General features: G+C 49.9%; 1 protein-coding gene across 18 annotated transcripts in view; it reads left to right on the top strand.

Moving 5' to 3' along the window:
• Positions 1-13538, top strand: part of PCBP3 (poly(rC) binding protein 3) — a 139437-nt gene extending 125899 nt beyond the window's left edge. For 9 of the 18 annotated variants that reach the window (XM_042854491.2, XM_042854490.2, XM_042854496.2 and 6 more), the window contains one exon: positions 880-1845. In XM_042854491.2, coding sequence (XP_042710425.1) covers positions 880-916 — 37 coding nt within the window. In that variant the 3' untranslated portion in view covers positions 917-1845. Of the gene's footprint in view, positions 1-879; positions 1846-12611 lie in introns of those variants that run through there. The other 9 variants (XM_042854489.2, XM_042854488.2, XM_065562232.1 and 6 more) reach the window with 2 other exon arrangements.
• The last annotated feature ends 6898 nt before the right edge of the window (positions 13539-20436 follow it).

The raw sequence follows: 20436 nt of genomic DNA, 5'->3' as shown, positions 1-20436 counted from the left end.
TAGCAACCCTTGCTGCTTCACAATGGAGTCGGTGTGCGTTCATTTCCAAGGTTTGTAATGGTTCATAGGTGTGGGGGATGCAGACCTTTGTGACAGTACAAGTGCAGCTGCTGAAGGAAAATATTTTATCTGTCAGCATCTGTGCATGAGTTCTCGTGCACTGTAGGATAATCACTGATAATTCCCGACAGGAAATGATTTTTGTGTGCCCAGCCAATCAGTCAGGCCTGGGTGATCTCAAGGTCCCTCCTCACCAACTAATCAGGCTTGCATGTGCCCAGGATCATATATATCAGGCTTGTATGCACAGTGCCATAAACTTCAATTCATTATGTGAATTATGTCTAAAAATCACCCTAGTCCAACCTCTCTCTCTCTCTTTTTTTGACCCCCCCCCACACACACTGGACGAGATCTCAAGGGTCACCTTTCTACTGCACTTTGTGTAGATTGACCATCTTTTTAAAGAGATGTTGGTCAACAATGAAAGCAGGGGTGCCAAGGAAAGCAGCCATCTGGAGTCCCAGTTCAGAGACTTTCCACTAAAAGTTTATGGAAAGAAACCAAAGAGGTTCCTTGACATTTCAATGGGCATAAAACTAACCTTGTGGGGAATTTCACTGATTGCCACCTGCTCTGGGAGACCAGCAGACATTATTGCCTCCAGTTTAGACCCATTTTAAAATGCAGTCTTGACTGTGGTGTCACTCCCAGGCTGGTGAATGAACACTTTAGCTGGCAGGTTGCCCTGGCAGAAAGGGAAGAGTGAGTAGGAGACAGCGGAAAAGAGGACTTGTGAGTATGCCACAAAATCTTCATTTTATTTTCTAATCCTGCTGTTTGTTTTTATCTCTCCCCTTTCCCCTTTGTCTATTCTAGGCTGACGTCTGAGGTCACTGGAATGGGCGCACTCTAATTTCTACCCATCATCCTTCATTCTGCATCACCTGACCCTCTCAAGCCAATGACACTTCACCCGGCTTGTACAATCTGTATTTTTACTGCCTTCCCTTTACCTCCATAGATACCTTTTCTTTACTAACCCACCCACACACACACACACACACACACACACACACACACACACACACACACACACACACACACACACACACACACAGTTTCTTTATATATTCCATACTGTGCTCCTGACATTGCTCCTGATCTCTTTATTTATGGTCCCAGGCCTGTCCATGTTTTCAAAGTCCAGTGTTAATTACTTTAACTACCTTTTGGGGGGTTTCCCTTGGTGAGACTTCAGAAGAAGGCTTGGTCTCTGGTGTCAGTTTAGCTTAGCTATTTTAATGTTTTATTTTGACATTTTAACAGCATTTACTGTAGTGTATGATTTATGATGCCAGCTAGAGCTGTGCTTGCTTTGAAATACTCGGCTCACAATTATCCCATTGAAATGTCCATTTTTCATTTTGCTTGTCCCGGCTCACCTTTTAAACCTTGAATCCATGTCCAGAGAATGTGGCATGGTTTACCCCATGTAATTTTGGAAGCAGGATGTGCAGGAGCCAATGAATACACCCATGAGTCCCCATTGGTTCCCACACACAATATATTCTTTCCAACATGGCAGGGTCCAAACAAGCCATTTTTATTACTAACGAAAGAAGAAGAAAAATCCAGTCTTATTTTTTAACTCAGAAGTAATTGGGAGTGGGGTGGGTGGGGGATATAGTGATATCCAATTCAAAGCCACAGGGACCTCTACAAGTATTCTTAAGACAATAGCCCATAGTGAATTTTGGACTTAGCTCAGGAAGCTCAAATCTCTGTGAGCCTGCTGTGTTTGCCATTGTTTGTATTCAATAAATACCTGTGCAGCTCTGCTACCAACGAGCTCTGACTTCTGACTCTGTTTTTCTCCCCGGGTTCCCCGGATGAGCTTCTAGGCTAATCCTGGGCTTTTCATCCCCTTCCGCTCTTTCCATTTTGTCTGAAAAATCTGGGATCATCCACAAAACCTTCTGATCTGTTTTTTTTTACAGATCCCCATTGATTGATGCATTGCTTGAGAGGTTTTGAATTCCCCAATGCTTTTTATAATCATTTCCTGTTGCAAAATGATTCAATTTCTCCCTAAGATTAATTTACCTCTTGTAATATGAAAAAACCCATACATCTCCAGCCCACTTTTCTGGACAAATCTGCCATGGGTGGGTCCTGGGCTCTTACCTATTGTTCTTCAGATCCAGCCCTCAGGGCCACCCAGAGGATTCAGGGGGCCTGGGCCCCCGCTGCCGAATTGCCGCCGAAGACCCAGCACTTCGGCGGCGGGTCCCGGGGCGGAAGGAGCCCCCCGCCACGGGTCTTCGGGGCACTTCGGCTGTGGGTCCTGGAGCAGAAGGACCCCCCGCCACTGAATTGCCGCCGAAGACCCGGAGCGGAAGAAGCTCCCGGGGCCTGGGCCCCACGAGAGTTTTCCGGGGCCCCCAGAGTGAGTGAAGGACCCCACTCCAGGGGCCCGAAAAACTCTCGTGGGGGCCCCTGTGGGGCCCAGGGCCTGGGGCAAATTGCCCCACTTGCTCCCCCCCTCTTCCCCCCAGGCAGCCCTGCCAGCCCTGCTTTCTGCTTCCACAATTTTGTCTTTGTATCGCTATCCTATTTCCCATGTGGGGAAAATTATATATTTTCCATAAATAACAACTTTATACTTTACAAAATGTATAGCACATATTTAATATATTACATGTGTATAAAATACCAGGATAAAAACTAGCTACAATATCTGTGCAATACATGTTTGCATTGTAACACATGGGAAATATATTACTTTTCCATATGAGCTCCTGCTTTTCCCCCACTCTCTCTCTGTCTCTCACAAACGCACATCTATAAACACACACGTGCCAGGTTTCCTTTATTCTGCCTCAGGAACCGTGCTACTGGGCTAGCCCCTACTGTTCAACCAGTCTGCTTGTAATGCTCCCGTCCGAGCTGAGCTTAGCGGGTGTGGTCAGCATTGCTCCTGATGCCACAAATGTGTTAGGCAGATGTGTCCATGTTTTCTCCTGTAGTGCTGCACACGGCACCCACTGCAATTTGATACGCTCAGTTGGGGAGGAATGCACATGTAGGTATTTCTGATTCTACAGCAGCTATAACACCTCATGGTCTAGCTATTTAAGCCACCGCTGTAGTCAGGTGTGTGTGTGCATGTGCTCTGCAGAGAGTGGCAGTTGCTAGAGGTATTCCTCCGACACATAACAGACACAGGTGCAATGCCTGTGGGTTGGTGAGGAGGTTCATGCCGGAGCTCCACTCATTAGTTGAAGGGATCCAGCACTGGCCTCAATCTATGAGCAGGAAGAGGGTGGGGCAGTGGCCCAGCCCCTCCCATCACATCTCCATTTGGTGCACAGCACTGCTAGTACAGTAACATTACCTCACACCTTGTGCTGTGGGCAGGCAAGCAGCAGGATTCTGGCTGCCTCCTGGAAAAGTGTGCAAAACAGGCAGGGGTCCCTGTGCCTTCCCCCTTCCCTTGCACTGGAATCTGTCCCATAAAAGAGTCTGAACCTCAGGGGCTAGATTCCCAAAGAAATGGCAGCACTGAGCATCACACCACCGAACTTTAGGGGGCCTCCAAACGCCCTGGGATTCACAAAGGCTGAGCTGAGCGCTTGGGCTCCCAGGTCAATGACCAGGGTGGGAGAGGCACCTTAGAATGGGATCCACAAAAGCCAGCGCGTGGACTCACCCAACCTGACTGGGAGATGCTGACGAGAGAAGGGTGTAATAGGCCCTGCCCCCTAAGGGAGACAGGCTGGTCTCAGAGAACCATTGGACCAGAGAGAGCGCCATCACGTGTGTGATGCCGTAGCCTGGTACTTAGAGCACTCACCTGGGAGAGCCTGCCTGTTCCCAGTGACTTCGCTAGTTATTTATCCACAGTTCTGCTGGCAAGACGGAAGGAGTCCCACATCAGAATACCCCATAGCCCACTGATGAGCACTCTCACCTGAGAGCTAGAAAACTCCTGTTCAAATCCCCTTGTCCCCTCAAGCAGAGCAGGGACTTGAACCAGGGTCTCCCCCATCTCAGGCGAGTACCCTAACCACTAGGCGAATGGTTATGAGGGTGAGCCTTCTCCTCCTACCCTTCAATGTAAGCTCACCTATAGGGCAAGCTCTGAGCCCACAGGCTGGATTGGGTTGCGCAGGTGAGTTAGACATGCCAGTTCATGCAGTGCTCTGGGACTCAGGCACCTGGACACCCGGCATGGGGCTACTGCACGTGAGATCAGAGGCGCCTAGGATTTTTACTGCAGAGATGGAGGTGCCGAGTGAGTGTGGGCACCGACAGGTTTGGTGGCAGCTGAGCAGGGTTTTGTGCACCTAAAGTGGCAGTTAAGCACCTAAGTCCTTTTGTAACTCTAGCCTCAAGCGTTTTGAGTTCATTGAGGAATTTCAAGGCCAAATGTTTAAACGAGCATCAAACGCCTTCAAATGCATTGTTCCGTTCCCACCTTGCTGCCAGAGTGACTTGGTAGCCACGCCCGTTTGTATTTCCCTGGCTCCGTGCACATGATCCGGCACCCAAGCGCACTACAAAGCGTCTCATTACATACAGGTAGCGGGGTGGCTGCGAGCTCCAAACAGGGCCAGCAGCCACATGACCAGGAGACAGTGATCGCAGGCCCATCTGTGCTGATATCTGGGCAAAAGAAGCCATGAGTGCAGGCACCTTGGGGACAGCTGTCTCCTCATTTAAACACAGACCAAACACCTGTCGGGCGGGCTTTCCATTTCACTCCATAGCGCAAACCACATTTCGGTTGAATAGCTTAGCCGAAGACCGGCACCTCCAGTACCAGAACTCCTTGGAGCCTTCACATTTCTAACTGAGCTCGGCATTTGTACTGGTTCTTCTGATTTCAATGACAAGAAATGCCTGTACATGTGCCCTAGGTGCCCTAACAACAAACCAACATATGGCCCATGGAAGAATGCCACCCAGCAGTGTTTCACACCAGCGTACACTAACACACCAGCCAGTCAGAAGAGCAGCAAAATATCCCCCATCACTTTGCACCCTGAACACCCTTCTCACCTCGGGTTTGAAACCATGCTCTGGAGGTCAGAGGTATGGGGAGAAAGTTCCAGAGCCAAGGGGTCTTTGTGGAGAAGGCCCCACCAGCAAACCTTTCTCCCAACGACAGGCCATGGTGGTGCCTTGGCTGATCTCAGCGGCAGTAGTGTAGCATGGGGAGAGAGGGTTTTCTCCAGCTCCCAGGCTGTGTAGGTCAAAACCAGCACCATAAACTCTGCCGAGAGACAACCGAGTGGCATTAATCAAATATGTTAATTGCTAGGAATGGTTAGCTCATGTTGGTAGGAGCTTGACTAGCTTTTTGTGAGCCCCGAGAACGGCCCAGGGCCGCCCTGCAGGGCTGGCCTTACCATGAGGCGAACTAAGGCGGCTGCCTCAGGTGCCAGACTCTGGGGGGTGCCACTAGGACTCAGAGTGTAGAAAATTGTGTCTGCTGCTGGTGCACATGTATTCTCTCTGCTCTAGATGCACAGAGATGGTGGAGTGCGGTGCTGGAGGAAGGAGGGCACAAGAGACACAACAGGCAGGCAGGAGAAAAGGTGAGAGGGAATAACAGAAAGCAGCAGGAGTTGCAGGGAGAGAGAGGAGGAGGAGCCTCTTGTGTACCTCTCCAGCACCCCCAGGATCCTGGACTGGTTAACACCAGCTTCTCAGGGAGCTTCCTGTTTGCTGCTGCTTCCTTGAACCCACTTGAGGAGAACAGGCAGTTCAACTGAAGTAGTAGGAGCCAGTTAGGCCCTTAAGACGCCGATATCTTCCCTCACTCAGGCCCTGCTACCAGCCTGCTTATTTGTCCCCTTCAACTGAGTGTTGAGAGCCACTCTAGCTGGCACAGAACAGCAGTCATGAGTGAAAGAAGAAAACGCCCCTCTGGGGCAGCATTCAGAAAAAGAAAGAAAGCAAAGGAAGCTTTTCTATCTAAGCAGGAAGGAGCTCTCCTGAGATACATAGACACAAATGTTCACGGTGAGCCTTCCAGCCCCAGTGAGGATGTGAGTGGTGAGGAGATGCCTGATCTTCCAGTTAGTCAGAGTGCAGGTGACCTGGCAGCTACTGCAGCATCCATATCTCCATCTCAAAGGGATGTAACCATGCCCATTCCTGAAAAAAAGTGTAGATCAGAGAAGAGCGTGGTGGAGACGCAAGAAACAGCTGCTGCTGAGTTTAGTTCCTTAAGTCTAGATGATCCAGGACTGTGGACCCACTTGAGCAGTAGCCTGAGGGACTTCCTTGTACTGCATGGGCCACAGCATTGAAAAACTTCATGTTTCCCAAAGACAATAAAAATAGAAGTTTCCATCCAACACATTACTGGCGTGAAATCCCCAATGGTGAAAAAGTGGAGAGGCCATAGCTTATGTACTCAAAAACCCAGAATGCTGCATACTGTTTTTGTGGCAAACTCTTCCAGTCTAATGTTCCAGCCACATTGGGTTCTGCAGGAACAAAGGACTGGAAAAATCTGGCTAGAAATCTGGCATGTCATGAGAAGGCAGAAAATCACCAGAGAGCATTCCATAGGTGGAAAGAGCTTGAGATGAGACTAGGGTTAAAGGGCACCATAGATGATCAGCATCAAGAGAAGATTGCATCAGAGTCTCTTTACTGGCAAAATGTTCTCAAAAGGCTCATTGCCATTGTGAGAACGCCTGCTACCCAAAACCTAGCTCTGCGTGGCACTTCCGATCAGCTGTATGTGCCAAACAATGGAAACTTCCTTAAAATTATGGAGCTGATGGCTGAGTTTGATTCTGTACTCCAGGAGCATCTAAGAAGAGTCACCACCCAAGGAATGTACACACACCACTACCTTGGAAAAACAATTCAAAATGAGATCACACAGTTACTGGCAACAAAAGTCAAGCAGAAGATTGTGGCAGATCTGAAGCCAGCAAGATATTACTCTGTTATTCTGGACTGCCCACCAAACATCAGCCATACGGAACAAATGACTTTAATGGTGCGTTTTGTAACAACAACAGAACCTAGTGAAAATGTCCCTGCAATGGTGACTGTCAGACAGCATTTCCTAGAATTTATTGACATTGATGATACTCCAGGAGCTGGTATGACAAATGTGCTTCTTAAAAAGCTGGAAGATACGGGAATTGCGATAGCTGACATGAGAGGTCAGGGCTACGATAATGGTGCCAACATGAGAGGAAAGACCAGAGGAGTGAGTGCAGACACAGATCTGAGAGTTAAACCCTTGAGCTTTTTTTGGCCCATGCAGTTCTCAGTCATTGAACTTGGTGGTCAGTGATGCAACATCAGTGTCTAGTGAGGCTGCTGAATTTTTCAATGTAATTCAAAGCATCTATGTATTTTTCTCTGCATCAACTCATCGATGGCAAATTTTGAAGCAACCTCTGGGAACATCCTCTCTAACATTGAAACCACTGAGTGCCACATGATGGGAAAGTCGAGTGGAGGCGATAAAGCCTATCAAACACCAGATTGGGAAGATAGATGATGCCATAGTTGCCATTGTGGAGGATAATGCTGTGACAGGAACTGTTCGTGGGAGAACAGTGGCAGAGGGAAATGGAATCACCAGAAACATACATAACTTCAAATTTCTGTGTGGCTTAGTGTTGTGGCATGACCTACTGTTTGAAATAAATGTTGTAAGCAAGAGACTCCAAGGTGTTGACCCTGATATATCTGAAGCAATGGAACAACTGGAGAAAGCAAAGTCATACCTACAGCCTTACCGGTCAGATGAGGGATTTCAAAACGTTCTGAAGAGTGCACAGAAGCTGGCAGAGGAACTTCACGCTGAAGCTATTTTTCCACCCATTCAAGAATACAAGAGTCACCGAAGAAGAAGACATTTTGATTGAGGCACGGGATAATCCCATAAGAGACCCCAAACAACAATTCAAAGTTTAATTCTTTAACCAGGTGCTAGATTGTGCAATACAGTCAGTTGAAGAACGTTTCATGCAGCTCAAGGAACACAGCAGTATATTTGGGATGTTGTAGGATATTCCAAAACTCCTCACTATACCTGAAGAAGACCTACACCAGCAATGCAGGGCACTAGAGTCAGTGTTGACACATGATGACATGTGCGATATTGATGCGAGTGATTTAGGTGATGAATTGAGAGACCTTTCAAGATACATTTCAGCAGGATCAACTCCAAAGGCTGTTCGGGAATATATGTGCAGAAATAAGATGACCACCCTCTTTCCAAATGCCTTTGCTGCTCTGTGCATACTTCTAACACTTCCTGTAACAGTTGCCAAGACCTTTCAAAGTTTTGACCCAAGCGAGGGGGCATGGGGGCATCATGTGAGCTCCCCACCTCTGGTGCCAAAATGTTGTGGGTCGGCCCTGCCGCCCTGGAGGGAGAGAAGGAGGACCGCTTCCTGATTCTCTGCCCCATCAGCAGCCATGCCCTGTCCTCATAGCTAACATGCCCCCTGCACCACAGGGTAAAGGAGGGCACAGGAACCAGCTATCCCAGCCCTGCTCTAGCTGGAGACTTGAGGGAGGCTTCTGCTGCACGAGAGGCACAAAGGGAATGAAATAGAGTCGAGAACCTGCCATAATATGAGTCAACAGTGTAACACTATTGCAAAAAAAGTGAACATCATTCTGGGATGTATTAGCAGGAGTGTTGTAAGCAAGACACGAGAAGTAATTCTTCTGCTCTACTCCGCACTGATTAGGCCTCAACTCGAGTATTGTGTCCAGTTCTGGGCACCACATTTCAGGAAAGATGTGAACAAATTGGAGACAGTCCGGAAAAGAGCAAGAAAAATGATGAAAGGCCTAGAAAACATGACCTATGAGGGAAGATTGAAAAAATTGGGTTTGTTTAGTCTGGAAAAGAGAAGACTGAGAGGGGACATGAGAATTGCAGCAAGGGAGGTTTAGGTTGGACATTAGGAAAATCTTCCTAACTGGAAGAGTGGTTAAGCACTGGAATAAATTGCCTAGGGAGGTTGTGGAATCTCCATCATCGGGGATGTTTAAGAGCAGGTTGGACAAACACCTGTCAGGGATGGTCTAGATAATATAGTCCTGCCCTGAGTGCAGGGGACTGGACTAGATGACTTCACGAGGTCCCTTCCAGTCCTAGGATTCTATAAAATATTGCTAGTGCCCCTTAGAGAGACAAGGCGGGGGAGGGGAGGGGAGGGGTCAGATCTTTCATTGGATCAGTTTCTTTGATGAAACAAACAAGCTTTCCAGCTTACACAGAGTGAGCTCCGGGGGAGTAGGATGACCAGACAGCAAATGTGAAAAATCGGGACGGGGGTGGGGTGCCTGTATAAGAAAAAGCCCCCAAAATCAGGACTGTCCCTATAAAATTGGGACATCTGGTCACCCTATGGGGGAGCCCCCCCCCCCAGAAGCACACTTACCTCGCAGCACTGTCATTGCCTGTGCTAGGGCCCCTCTCAGGTCCAGGAAGCCCCCTCACCTCCCCTGGGATGGGTGCGAGGGAGGGCTGCCATCACGTGTGCGCCTCCTCCCCTGCTGCTGCCCCTCATGGCAGCCTCACTGGGGGTGGGGGATGGGGCTGCCCCTTGCCCAGTGTGGGGCAGGAGCGGTGACTGTGGGTGGAGGGGCGGGGGGCTGTGCTGGTGCAGGGTCCTGCCAGAAAAGGGAAGGGTCCGTCTGTCCGAGGCGGAAGGGCAGAGGCAGGGTTAGTCTGTCCTGGCACTAGTGGTTGGGGGGTGCTAGGACCCTGTGGCGGCAGTTGATGCCAGGAGCCAGCAGAACGGAGCGCAGTGCGGAGCTGCAGGGGGAAGCCACCCACTGCCCCAGGCAGGCCGGGACATTTGGAGAACTTTCTACAGTTTGAGTGGACAGTCTCTGCCCTGTGCTCATTGGCTGTTTGCTCCAGGGCTCCCACTGGTGCTTCACTCAGCTTCACTCTGTACCTGCCCCCTTCCTCCTGCCCCGCCCCGCCTCCTCGCCCCTTGTCTTTCCATGTAGCTAAACCCACCCCAAGTCAATACATCGGGGCACTAACATGCCGTTCACTGGTCACTCTGCTGGTGTGTTCTACCCTTCCCCCACCCTGCCTTCGGCTGGTCTAGTTCCACTGCCAGCTCCTCAGGGCAGGGGGCATCTGCTGTTTGCACAGTGCCCGGGGCCCCATCCTTAGCTGGGCCTCAGACACTATCGCAATAGCCACGATTAACCACGCTAACGATGAATGTTAGGTGCTGTGGGTCTCTGCTCTGCTCACAGACTCTAGTAAAACAGCACTCCCGCTTCTTGGTTTTCCGCTATTATCCTGGCTGTTTCCTTCACAGGACCACAATGGGTGTTAATCGCTCAGCTGCAACCAATGGAAGGAGGGTGTGCCAGTGTAGAGGGTCCGTACAAGGGCCCATGAAACATCAGAGCCCTCAGGGTGGCATTCATCCTTGTGCCGGACCCTGTTGGGGCTGACGTGGTGAACAGACCCTGTGTGGATCTGCACAGAGGCGGATTTCACCATCTATAGGGGGCTGGAGGACCCGGCAGACCCTCTGCACAGGGGTAAATGGCTGTAAGAAAGGCCAAGTCACCCAGATTTGACTGTTGTAGCAATGAGAAGGGGTGTGAAGCCCATCCAAACAGTACAGTCATAATGGGACAAATTCATCACAAAATAATGGTGGGGTATGGTTCTCCTTTGGAATTGACCGAGACCAGGGTTCCTATCTGGAAATGTATGGCAGCCAGTAAATAATACCATTACCTAGCTCGTAGACCAGTAGACCTCAAAGTGCTTTACAAAGGAGGTCAATAGCATTGCCTCATTTCACAGATGGTGAAACTGAGGCACAGTGGAGGGGCATGACTGCACCTGGCAGACCAGTGGCAAAGCCAGGAAAAGCACCCAGGTTTCTTGGGCTCCAGGCCATTGTGCGAGCCACTAGGCCACACTGCCGGTGCTAGCTAGCAAGCAAGCGAATGTCTGGTGTTAGCAGATGAGTATAGGTCTGCTGATGTTTAGACATTTGCTATTCATATATTGCCAGATTTACAGAACTAGTGTAAGGTTATGTATTAGTTATTGTTATTATTGTTTGTATTGTGGGGCTTATGAGCCCCCTCCATGGACAGGAGCCCTTTGTGCTAGGTGCTGTATAAACAGAGCAAAAAGACGGTCCCTGCCTCCCAATAGCTTACCGGCTGGGTATAAGAGACAGCAGCTGGATACAGACAGATGAGGGAGCATAAGGAAATAATGAGATTTTGGACAATTTAAACAATTAGATTTTAAACTAGCCGCTATATGCTCTAGTATTATTATTATCAACTACAACTAAGAAGGCCACTTATTTGTTAAAACTGATCCAGGATAAAATACCTCATTTCCCCTTTAGTGAACCCAGCCCCTTTAGCGGCTATAAATGAATGCTCTGCTTCTGGGGACCTACCTTCAAAATCAACCCTTCACCGAAAACGGGGCTGGTGGCCTCATCCCACTGAGTGCCATACCAGAGACTCCTCAGCCAGCATGGTGGGCAGGCTCTGCTCACAAGAAGTCCAGGGCAGGACCAACGAGTGGGCACTGCGGCGGGAGGTACGACAGCAGAAGCTTGCACAGTACCCATTTGCCCTGGGCCAGGGGCTAGACCAGAGCTATGAGACACTCACGTTCGTAGCCACCTAATGGACATACAAGTGGTAAACCAATAATAATATCATTTGGCTTATTTCGGGAGCCAAACATATGGTGTATTACGGCAGAGTCTTAGGTCTGGTCTACACTGGGAGGGGTGGGGGGGTCGATGTAAGATATGCAACTTCAGCTACAGGAATAGCGTAGCTGAAGTCGACGTATCTTATTTTGACTTACCTCGGGTCCTCACGGTGCAGGATCGACGGCCACGGCTCCCCCGTCGACTCCGCTACCGCTGCTCCTCCTGGTGGAGTTCCAGAGTCGACGGGAGCGCGTTCGGGGATCGATATATTGCGTCTAGACAAGACATGATATATTGATCCCTGATAGATTGATTACTACCCGCCGATTCGGCAGGTAGTCTGGACATACCCTTAGAGACACTAATTTCTCCCTGTCCCCAAGGCGTTCCCTGCCTTCAGGTTGAATTCCCTGAACAGCACTGATTTTCTGTTAAGAAAGGCATTCCTCTCCTGCAGGGCTGGTGGAGTTTTAAGGCTCCATGGTTGTATTACTAACACCCAGAGACATACGTATTTCTTCCATTTTTTTCTAACCTTTCCACATAGGCAAGGTGGGGATAGGGGGTTGGGGGTTCCCCTGGGTGGGGAGACCCAGAGACTGCGGGGGTACTGCAGAAGGCAGAATCCCGAGAGAAAGGGCATGGGGGCTGGGAGGGACACGGGGGCCAGCGGCAGGCAAGACATCAGCCGGCCTGCAGAGGGCGCTCTGGAGGCTAGAGTGCTAATTCCCTGGACAACCAGCACGAGGCGCCGTGCTGATGAGTCGTCGCCCCGCCACAGTGCCCATTAAATGGTTTAGGTAGTCTTAATTGTGTCACCTCCTAACTTCTGACTTTGTAACATTAATCATGTTGTTTTCACTTAGCTTTTTGTATGCAATTTCTTAGGTTATTTCACAAAGAAAAACGGAAAACCAAACCGTTTGGAGTGACTGCAGCACACCCCCGCCTACATCATCACCAGGTTTTGAAGTAGAGCTGGCCAAGACAATTCAGTGGAACAGGTTTCCACTGCAGAATGCAGCTTTGTCAAAATTGGAACATCTCACTGGAATGTGTCACTTGTGATCATTTTGGACCAGAGCTGGCTGCTGTGTGTTATGTAAAGCCCCCGCTCAAATGCAATTGTAAGATCTGTAACTTGTATCATTAAGTTCTGCAACCTTTTCGCAGACTTTGTAACTTCAGTTATTGTTAGCATAGCCTTTTTAGTTTTGTAACCTTTGCAAGCTCTGTGGCCTTTTCAGGTTGCCACTTGTATGAACTTCCAAGCTTTGTAATATCCCATCCCTCAGAGAGAGTGTGAACGAGGGAGTGTGAACAAGGGAGTGTATGTGGGACTGGGCGGAGAGGAGCTGCAAGGAGAGAGGAGCCAGGAGCCAGGAGCCAGGAGCCAGGTGTGTCTGATATAATCTGCCTTGAGAAGGCAGTCATGAAGTGCCGTAAAGAAAAGAAGAACCTGGTATGCATGAAAGAAACTGGTCTGGGAATGCTTCTCGGTGATGGACACAGAAAGGAAACTCAGTGTGCGTGACAGGAGCCGGCCAGTTCCAAAATAAGAGGAAGAAGGCATGCACACAAGCCCCTGCTTCTTGACCCTCTCAGCAGCCTGGATTCGTGACCACAGACAGACACAGCAGATCTCCCACACTTCGGCTTCTCGGCCTCCATGCTGTCTCCGCTAACTCTCTGCCTGTGTAAGTGTGTGGGTGCATGAGGGTCTGAATGCAGTGAATGTGTGCGTGTATGAATAAGCTCCATCTCTTTTCTATCTGACCTAACAGCGGCATTGTAATAAAACTAATACAAGTGTGACCCTGGGTTGGTTTTTAGGGGAACAGAGGTAACACTGTGCACCCCCTCAGGCTAGCCAGAACGTGGCCAGGGCAGCTGAGTTTGAGTGACAGCCATTCCAGGAACTTGTCGGGGCCACAACCCAGGTGTGCTGCAGGCAGCAGGGTTGCTGGCCCTTGTCTCTGTTCCAACCAGGTAATGGAGAGGGACTGCATAGCTCCCCCAGCTGCCCCCCCTGCAGGGTGCTTGAGAAAAAGCCCCACCTCAGAGGATCCCGTGGGCTATGTCCCCACACTGCCCGTGAGAAAGCGTGCCTTTTGTGTGTACAGAGAAACCTCCCTAGTCTCACAGCGGACGCCAGCCTTGTTGCTGCTCCTTGCAGCTTCCCTCTCCTGTTCCTTTGGGATGCCCCTTGAGCTGCTGCCTCTCGGGGGAGCGTCCTGCAGAGGTGGGACTATCTGAGCTGTAATTCTGCATCTCTGTAGCCGTGGCTTGGCAGGACGCGCCATCCCCCATGCATGGGTGCTTTCCCCCAGCTCTGGTGTCCCAGTGCTGTCTCTCAGGAGAGGCGTTGAGCTTCTGTTAGCTATCTGGAGCTGGCTTTGTTTTCTGGGAGCGTCCCCTCTGTGCAGTCAAACAAATATTTGCAGGGCAGCTTTTGTGCCTGGCCTGGTCCATGCTCTGCCCCGCTACTGCTGCCTGGCCGGGGGAGTTCCAGCAGTGTCCTGCTGGGCAGCTCTGCCGGAGGAGCAAGAACCCTGCAAGGTGGTACAGAATGACAGGTCAGTGGCCTGCCCCAGAGCGCTCCTACGAGGCACAAGGCTGTGTCCCATCTCCAGCTGCCATGAGCAGCCTCTGCCAGCAGGGGGCAGATGACCCCATCTGCATGTCCGCGGGTCTGAGAGAACGTTAATTTTATCCAGTGGCTGGACTTTTCATGTGTGAAAAGAATCAGCAGGTTTCTTTAGTGTAAATCTTAATGGCTTGACACACCCCAAAGTCAACCCCAGTGTTTAGGGGGTGACCCCAGTAAACGTGCCATTGGAGTGTCTCCAACCAGCTGTGTATCTAGAGTTGGCGCACTGTTGGAACCCTTTCTTGCTTAGCCGTGAAGACCTGAACTCACACCGGTGGTGTTGGAGGGCTTCCTCCATCAGTGAAGGAATCTGCCACTTGAGTCCACCCTATAATATCGCTGAATGACTCGCTGACCATTTTGGTCTGAGGCTGGACTGGCAATCTCTGCTTTCTTGGGAAAGCGTTCTCCTTTGGTTTGAGGAGTTTAAGAAGAGACAGGAAGAGGTAAAACCTTGGCTATTTAAAGCACTTAACTAAAGAAAACTCCATATCTTGAAATTGACAGTAAGTGGAAAATGTGCTTCTGGCTTTTACGTTGGGTACTAAACAAAAATTAGGCCAAGTATTTCATGTATTGTTACATATATTTTCCTATACTGCATGTACAATATACTTTAGCAAACACAATATATAACTGGTAATGGGTTTGGAAAAAGAGATAATTTTCCCTACGGGAAAGTGACTTTCACCAGTGAGACATTTTTCATTTAAATGCTTCTGCTTTAGTTGTAATTCAGCTTTTTGTGTATTCACACTAGTCACTTTTAATTATTCTAATTTTCAAACATGGAGTCCATTAGAAAGTGTAATTCCCCCCCACCCGCAGTGCCTCTGGAATTAGGGCTGCAGGATTCCTCTGCACATGGAGATGTGGGATAGATAGAGTCACAGAGGTGGAAGGATGGGTTTTGATCTGTATAAACTATTTTTGACAGCTTTTCTCATTGCATTTGCAAGAAATGGAACCTGAGACGTCCACCTCCTACTTATCAGTTATAGCTGTAGTCGAGTCTATTTCCAGACACCTATTCCATGGATCAGTTAAATTCCAAAAGAAATATAACCCTCCCTTTTCCAGTGGCAGGGCTCAGCCCTGGGGTTAGCTGGCTCAGTGGTTTAGCATGCTGGCTTTATATATGATAAGACCTGAATTTTAGTCCTGGTTTGGGTCACAAATAAAAACTGGTTGGTGGGCTCTTCCTACTTATCCCCATCACAAAACTAGTGCGCGGTTTGCCAGTGCTAATAGCCTTGGTTCAAATGAAGCCCAGAACAAATGAAGACCGATGTGGGCCTGTTTTACAGACTTGTGCATTTGGCCTGATGGTGGATTTAGCAGATCAGGACTGAGGTGAATTAGCAGATTAGGAGAGGGAACCATTCACCTCTTTGCATCCTCTCCAGCTGGCACTAGTCACCCCGACATTCTTAGGACCAGAGCCAGGCCCCTTTGAATCATAGAAGATTAGGGTTGGAAGAGACCAAAGGAGGTCATCTAGTCCAGCCCCCTGCTCAAAGCAGGACCAATCCCCAACTAAATCATCCCAGCCAGGGCTTTGTCAAGCTGGGCCTTAAAATCCTCAAAGGACAGAGATTGCACCCTCTCCCCACCCAGGTAACCCATTCCAGTGCTTCACCACCCTCCTACTGAAATAGTTTTTCCTAATATCCAACCTAGACCTCCCCCACTGCAACTTGAGACCATTGCTCCTTGTTCTGTCATCTGCCACCACTGAGAACAGCCAAGCTCCATCCTCTTTGGAACCCCCTTCAGGTAGTTGAAAGCAGCTATCAAATCCCCCCTCACTCTTCTCTTCTGCAGACTAAATAACCCCAGTTCCCTCAGCCTCTCCTTATAACATAAGTCATGGGCCTCAGCCCCCTAATCATTTTTGTTGCCCTCAGCTGGACTCTCTCCAATTTGTCCACATCCTTTCTGTAGTGGGGGGATCAAAACTGGACGCAATACTCCAGATGTGGCCTCACCAGTGTCAAATAGTGGGGAATAATCACTTCCCTCGATCTGCTGGCAAGGGCAAACTGTTGACTCATATCCAGCTTCTTGTCCACTGTAATCCCGAGGCCCTTTTCTGCAGAACTGCTGCTTAGCCAGTCAGTCCCCAGCCTGTAGCAGTGCATGGGATTCTTCCGTCCTAAGTGCAGGACTCTGCACTTGTCCTTGTTGAACCTCCTCAGATTTCTTTTTGCCCAACCCTCCAATTTGTCTAGGTCACGCTGGACCCTATTCCTATCCTCCAGCATATCTACCTCTCCCCCCAGTTTAGTGTCATCGACGAACTTGCTGAGGGTGCAATTAATCCCATCATCCAGACCATTAATGAAGGTGTTGAACAAAACCAGCCCGAGGATCGATCCCTGGACCACTGTGCTTGATATCGGCTGCCAACTAGACATGGAGCCATTGATCACTACGCATTGAGCCTGACGATCTAGCCAGCTTTCTCTCCACCTTATAGTCCATTCATCCAGCCCATACTTCTTTAACTTGCTGGCAAGAATACTATGGGAGACCGTATCAAAAGCTTTGCTAAAGTCAAGGTATATCATGTCCACTGCTTTCCCCATATCCACACAGCCAGTTATCTCATCATAGAAAGCAATCAGGTTGGTCAGGCATGACTTGCCCTTGGTGAATCCATGTTGACTGTTCCTGATCACCTTCCTCTCCTCCAAGTGCTTCAAAATGGATTGAAGTCAATAGAAAGACCCTCAGTCTCTTCAGCAGAGTTGGATCAGGCCTGGTTCCAGATGCTGCCACTCTCACTCACGAGCTGTACTTCACTGACAAGTACAGCTGTTGGCTGTATGGGGTACTCGTGGCAGAAGGTGTTACTCAGTAAGGGTGGCAAAATTGGGCCTTGTCACGCTAAATTGACTCTCAGAGTGGTATTGACGTCGAAGAGGCTGCCAAGTGGCCTGAATAAATACGGAATCGGGTCCTTCTCATTTTGGGGATTGTTTTGTTATAGGCATAATTGTTCTGGTAAGTTTTAACATGTGCGTTAGGATTCTAGCAGCAGGGCTGGAGGGTAATAACCCCCTGCCGCTTGAAGCTTCCTTACTCCTCTGTCCCTCTTCCCTATTGCCAAGGTTGTAAGTATTAATACCCAGGCTGGCCACCAGATGTCACTCTCTGCCTGTGTTTTAAACAGCTCCTTGCGTCAGCAATGGCCCCCTTGTCCCTCCCCCGGGCGGAATCCCACAGCAGTGGGCTGGGTGCTGTGCAGCCCGTGTGCTCCTATTACAGAGAGCAGCCTCGCGTTCACACCCTGCTTTCGAGGGACGGTGAGAGACGAGCCCTCTGGTGGCTCACTGGAAAATGCAGTGTCCCCTGTGCTGGACCCCGTGAAGTGCTCATGCCCACAACGCAGGAGCTGCAGTGACGGGGCAATAGACCTGGCCTCAGCTAGAGACAGCCATTGTCATTGGCGTGTACGCTGACTGGGCTGGCGAGCTGGCATGCAATGGCGCCTGCCAATCAGCTAGAAGGGGCTCACTGACGTAAGGGCCCGATCCTGCGTGCTTCTTCCCAAAGTACCAAACATTTGTAGCTCCCATGGACCCCCCATGGGCAGTGGGGACACTGGGGGCCTGACCCAAAGCCACTGAAGTCCATGGAAAGACTCCCCTTGACTTCACTGGGCTCTGGAGGGGGGCCCAAGCCAGCAGGTGTTAAGGGCTGGCTTTAATGTCCTCGCCTCTGAAGATTCATGACACACAGCAGTGTGTTGTGTTGCTTGTTTGTCAGACACAGTATCCTTTAAAACCTTTCAGGACACTGAGCTGAGTATGTGCACCCACACTCACTCTCTATATAACCGTGGGGCCGCAGCCATGGCTCTGTAACGAAAGTTGGGAGACAGCTTCCATTATATGCCTCATTTTAATCCTCTGTCTCCAACATTCTGAAAATTCCTGTTTGTCTAAAATGTCTCATCCTGGCTCTTAAGCCAGAGAAGAATTCTTTCCAGAATGCTGAAGGGGAATTGGGCGAAACCCAGTTCTTCCAAAACTTCCGTAGAAGCCGACCAATCTCCTCAGCAGTGGCTCCTGCACCAGCCATTGTTGCTAGGGCTGAGGGGAAACTTCTGGGGATGTTACTCTGAGACATGTGACCCTTTGGGAGCTGCACCAAGAGCTCCTGGACTGTTGTAAGCTCTGTGGCTGTTACCGTCCTCTGTAGGCATCCCCAGCATTTCTGTGGGGTGATGGAAGGGGAGGAGGTTCAACCTGTGGAGCCCACAGGGCCCATGGAACTGGGCAAAGGTCAGCATCATTCATGCAGCCCCTCCAAGCTCTCCCTCCCCTCCATGACAGCACTGTTCCCATGGAGCTGCATTCCTCTGGGTACCATGAACCAGAACTCATGGTCACCTGTCTCCCAGCCCAGAGCTGCTAGGCCAAAGGGGAGAGTGGCAGCAATGCTGGTTGTGCCTTGGCTTGCCCCAAAGCCAGGATCTTGCTGTGGGTCAGCAGCAGGAGGGACGAGCCAGAGGAGGCATCATAGTGTTGGTTGAAGGGTGGCTCAGCACAGCTGGCAATCTAAGAGCCCTCTTTTCTGGAACAAGAAAACGCATGTCCCGCCCTCTCCTTGGGGTGCTTCAGGAACTGCTGCCAGGCGCTAGTGCTGGCCCAGGGGTGTGTGTTTGGCAACAGTGAAGAGTGACAAGATGCAGACTCTCAACACCTGCTGGGCTTGGGGATCCAAAACTCCCGTTTTCCCCCTTTCCATTCACATGAAACTTGCTACAAAAATTCTGCCTGGGCCATGAGGTGCCCCTCCCCCAGATCTTTAACTGCAGGTTTTAGTGGGGGGAGGGCTGAAATCAGGGCTTAAAAGGGCGACCGAGTTGCTGCCTGCGCTGGGACAGCTGCATAAGCCCCATAACAACAGAAATGCAGGTACCTTAATAAATAGCATATAATAATCACAGGCCCCAGTGCTCCTGCTTTGAAAATCAATATATTTGCCGGGCACTGGCCAGCGGTCTGTCTCGTTAACTCTTAATCAGCACTGCTAAGGGAAGCCAGGGGCATCATTTGCTATGGGCAAGGAAGCATTTGCCCTCCTCCAGGCTCTATGCTCCAGTATGTCTTCCACTTTTTGCCCTCTCCCTATCTCGCCTGTCTTGGCAGGATACAATATAATCACGTATAATGTTCTACCTGCTGTCACAGGTCTGCCCCCCACTGTCTGAAATGACACCCTGAAGGAAGCCGTGGTCTAGTTAGCACCTGGCCAACTCTGTGCAGGTGCACAAGGATGGGGATTGGGCATGTAGAGCCTTGTTTACTTGCACGCTGGTGCAGGACCTCCTACCTTATGGCCTTTGATCCCACCAAGCTAGTGCAAAGCTAGTGCTGGTGGTGGTGGTAGCCTGTCCATGGCCCATGCCGCGGCCAGCAGAGCCTGTTGGTCTCAGAGGGGAGCAGACACGACAGCCTCTCGCCAGTGTGGGACAGTGGGTGCGCTCTGTGGAGCTCTGGGAAGTATGGGGCCTCCTTCAGGCACAACGGTCCCTGGAGCTGCTGGTGGTGCCGAGGCATAGCCCAACCCAGAGCCTGTGCTCCCCAGCAGCTCTTTGGCCTCACATTGTGCTCTCAGATGTTTCACTTTGGGAATAGTTGTGGTTGACACAAGTACAGCCATAGAGCTTAGTACGGAGCTATTCACACAAAAGGTCAGTGACACGGCCCATCTGTTCCTGCTCCTTGCCCTACAGATGAGGGGGACAAATGCTTTGCTCCATGCAATTGTTTTCTTTTCTCAAAAATACTGTATTGTTTCATAATCCACTGTGTTATGTATCAAGCATGATAGCACCATCCAAGGGCGCTCATCACAGGATAACATGGCAGGCAGTGCCTTGTGCAATTCCTTTGGTGGTATTAGTAGCATCTGCTCCCCCTCTGCTGTGGTCCTGCAAAAAGAAACAGTAGTACAGAGAGAGGCATAATCATTCAAAAAAAAAAAAAAAAAATCCAGCACTTTAACTCTGTCTGCTTGACTGTTTAAAAAACAGCTCACATGTATACAAAT

The sequence above is a fragment of the Chrysemys picta genome, chromosome 11 (assembly GCF_011386835.1).
Source record: "Chrysemys picta bellii isolate R12L10 chromosome 11, ASM1138683v2, whole genome shotgun sequence".
In the NCBI taxonomy this organism is placed as follows: domain Eukaryota; kingdom Metazoa; phylum Chordata; order Testudines; family Emydidae; genus Chrysemys; species Chrysemys picta.
This window is presented reverse-complemented; position numbering and strand designations above follow the sequence as displayed.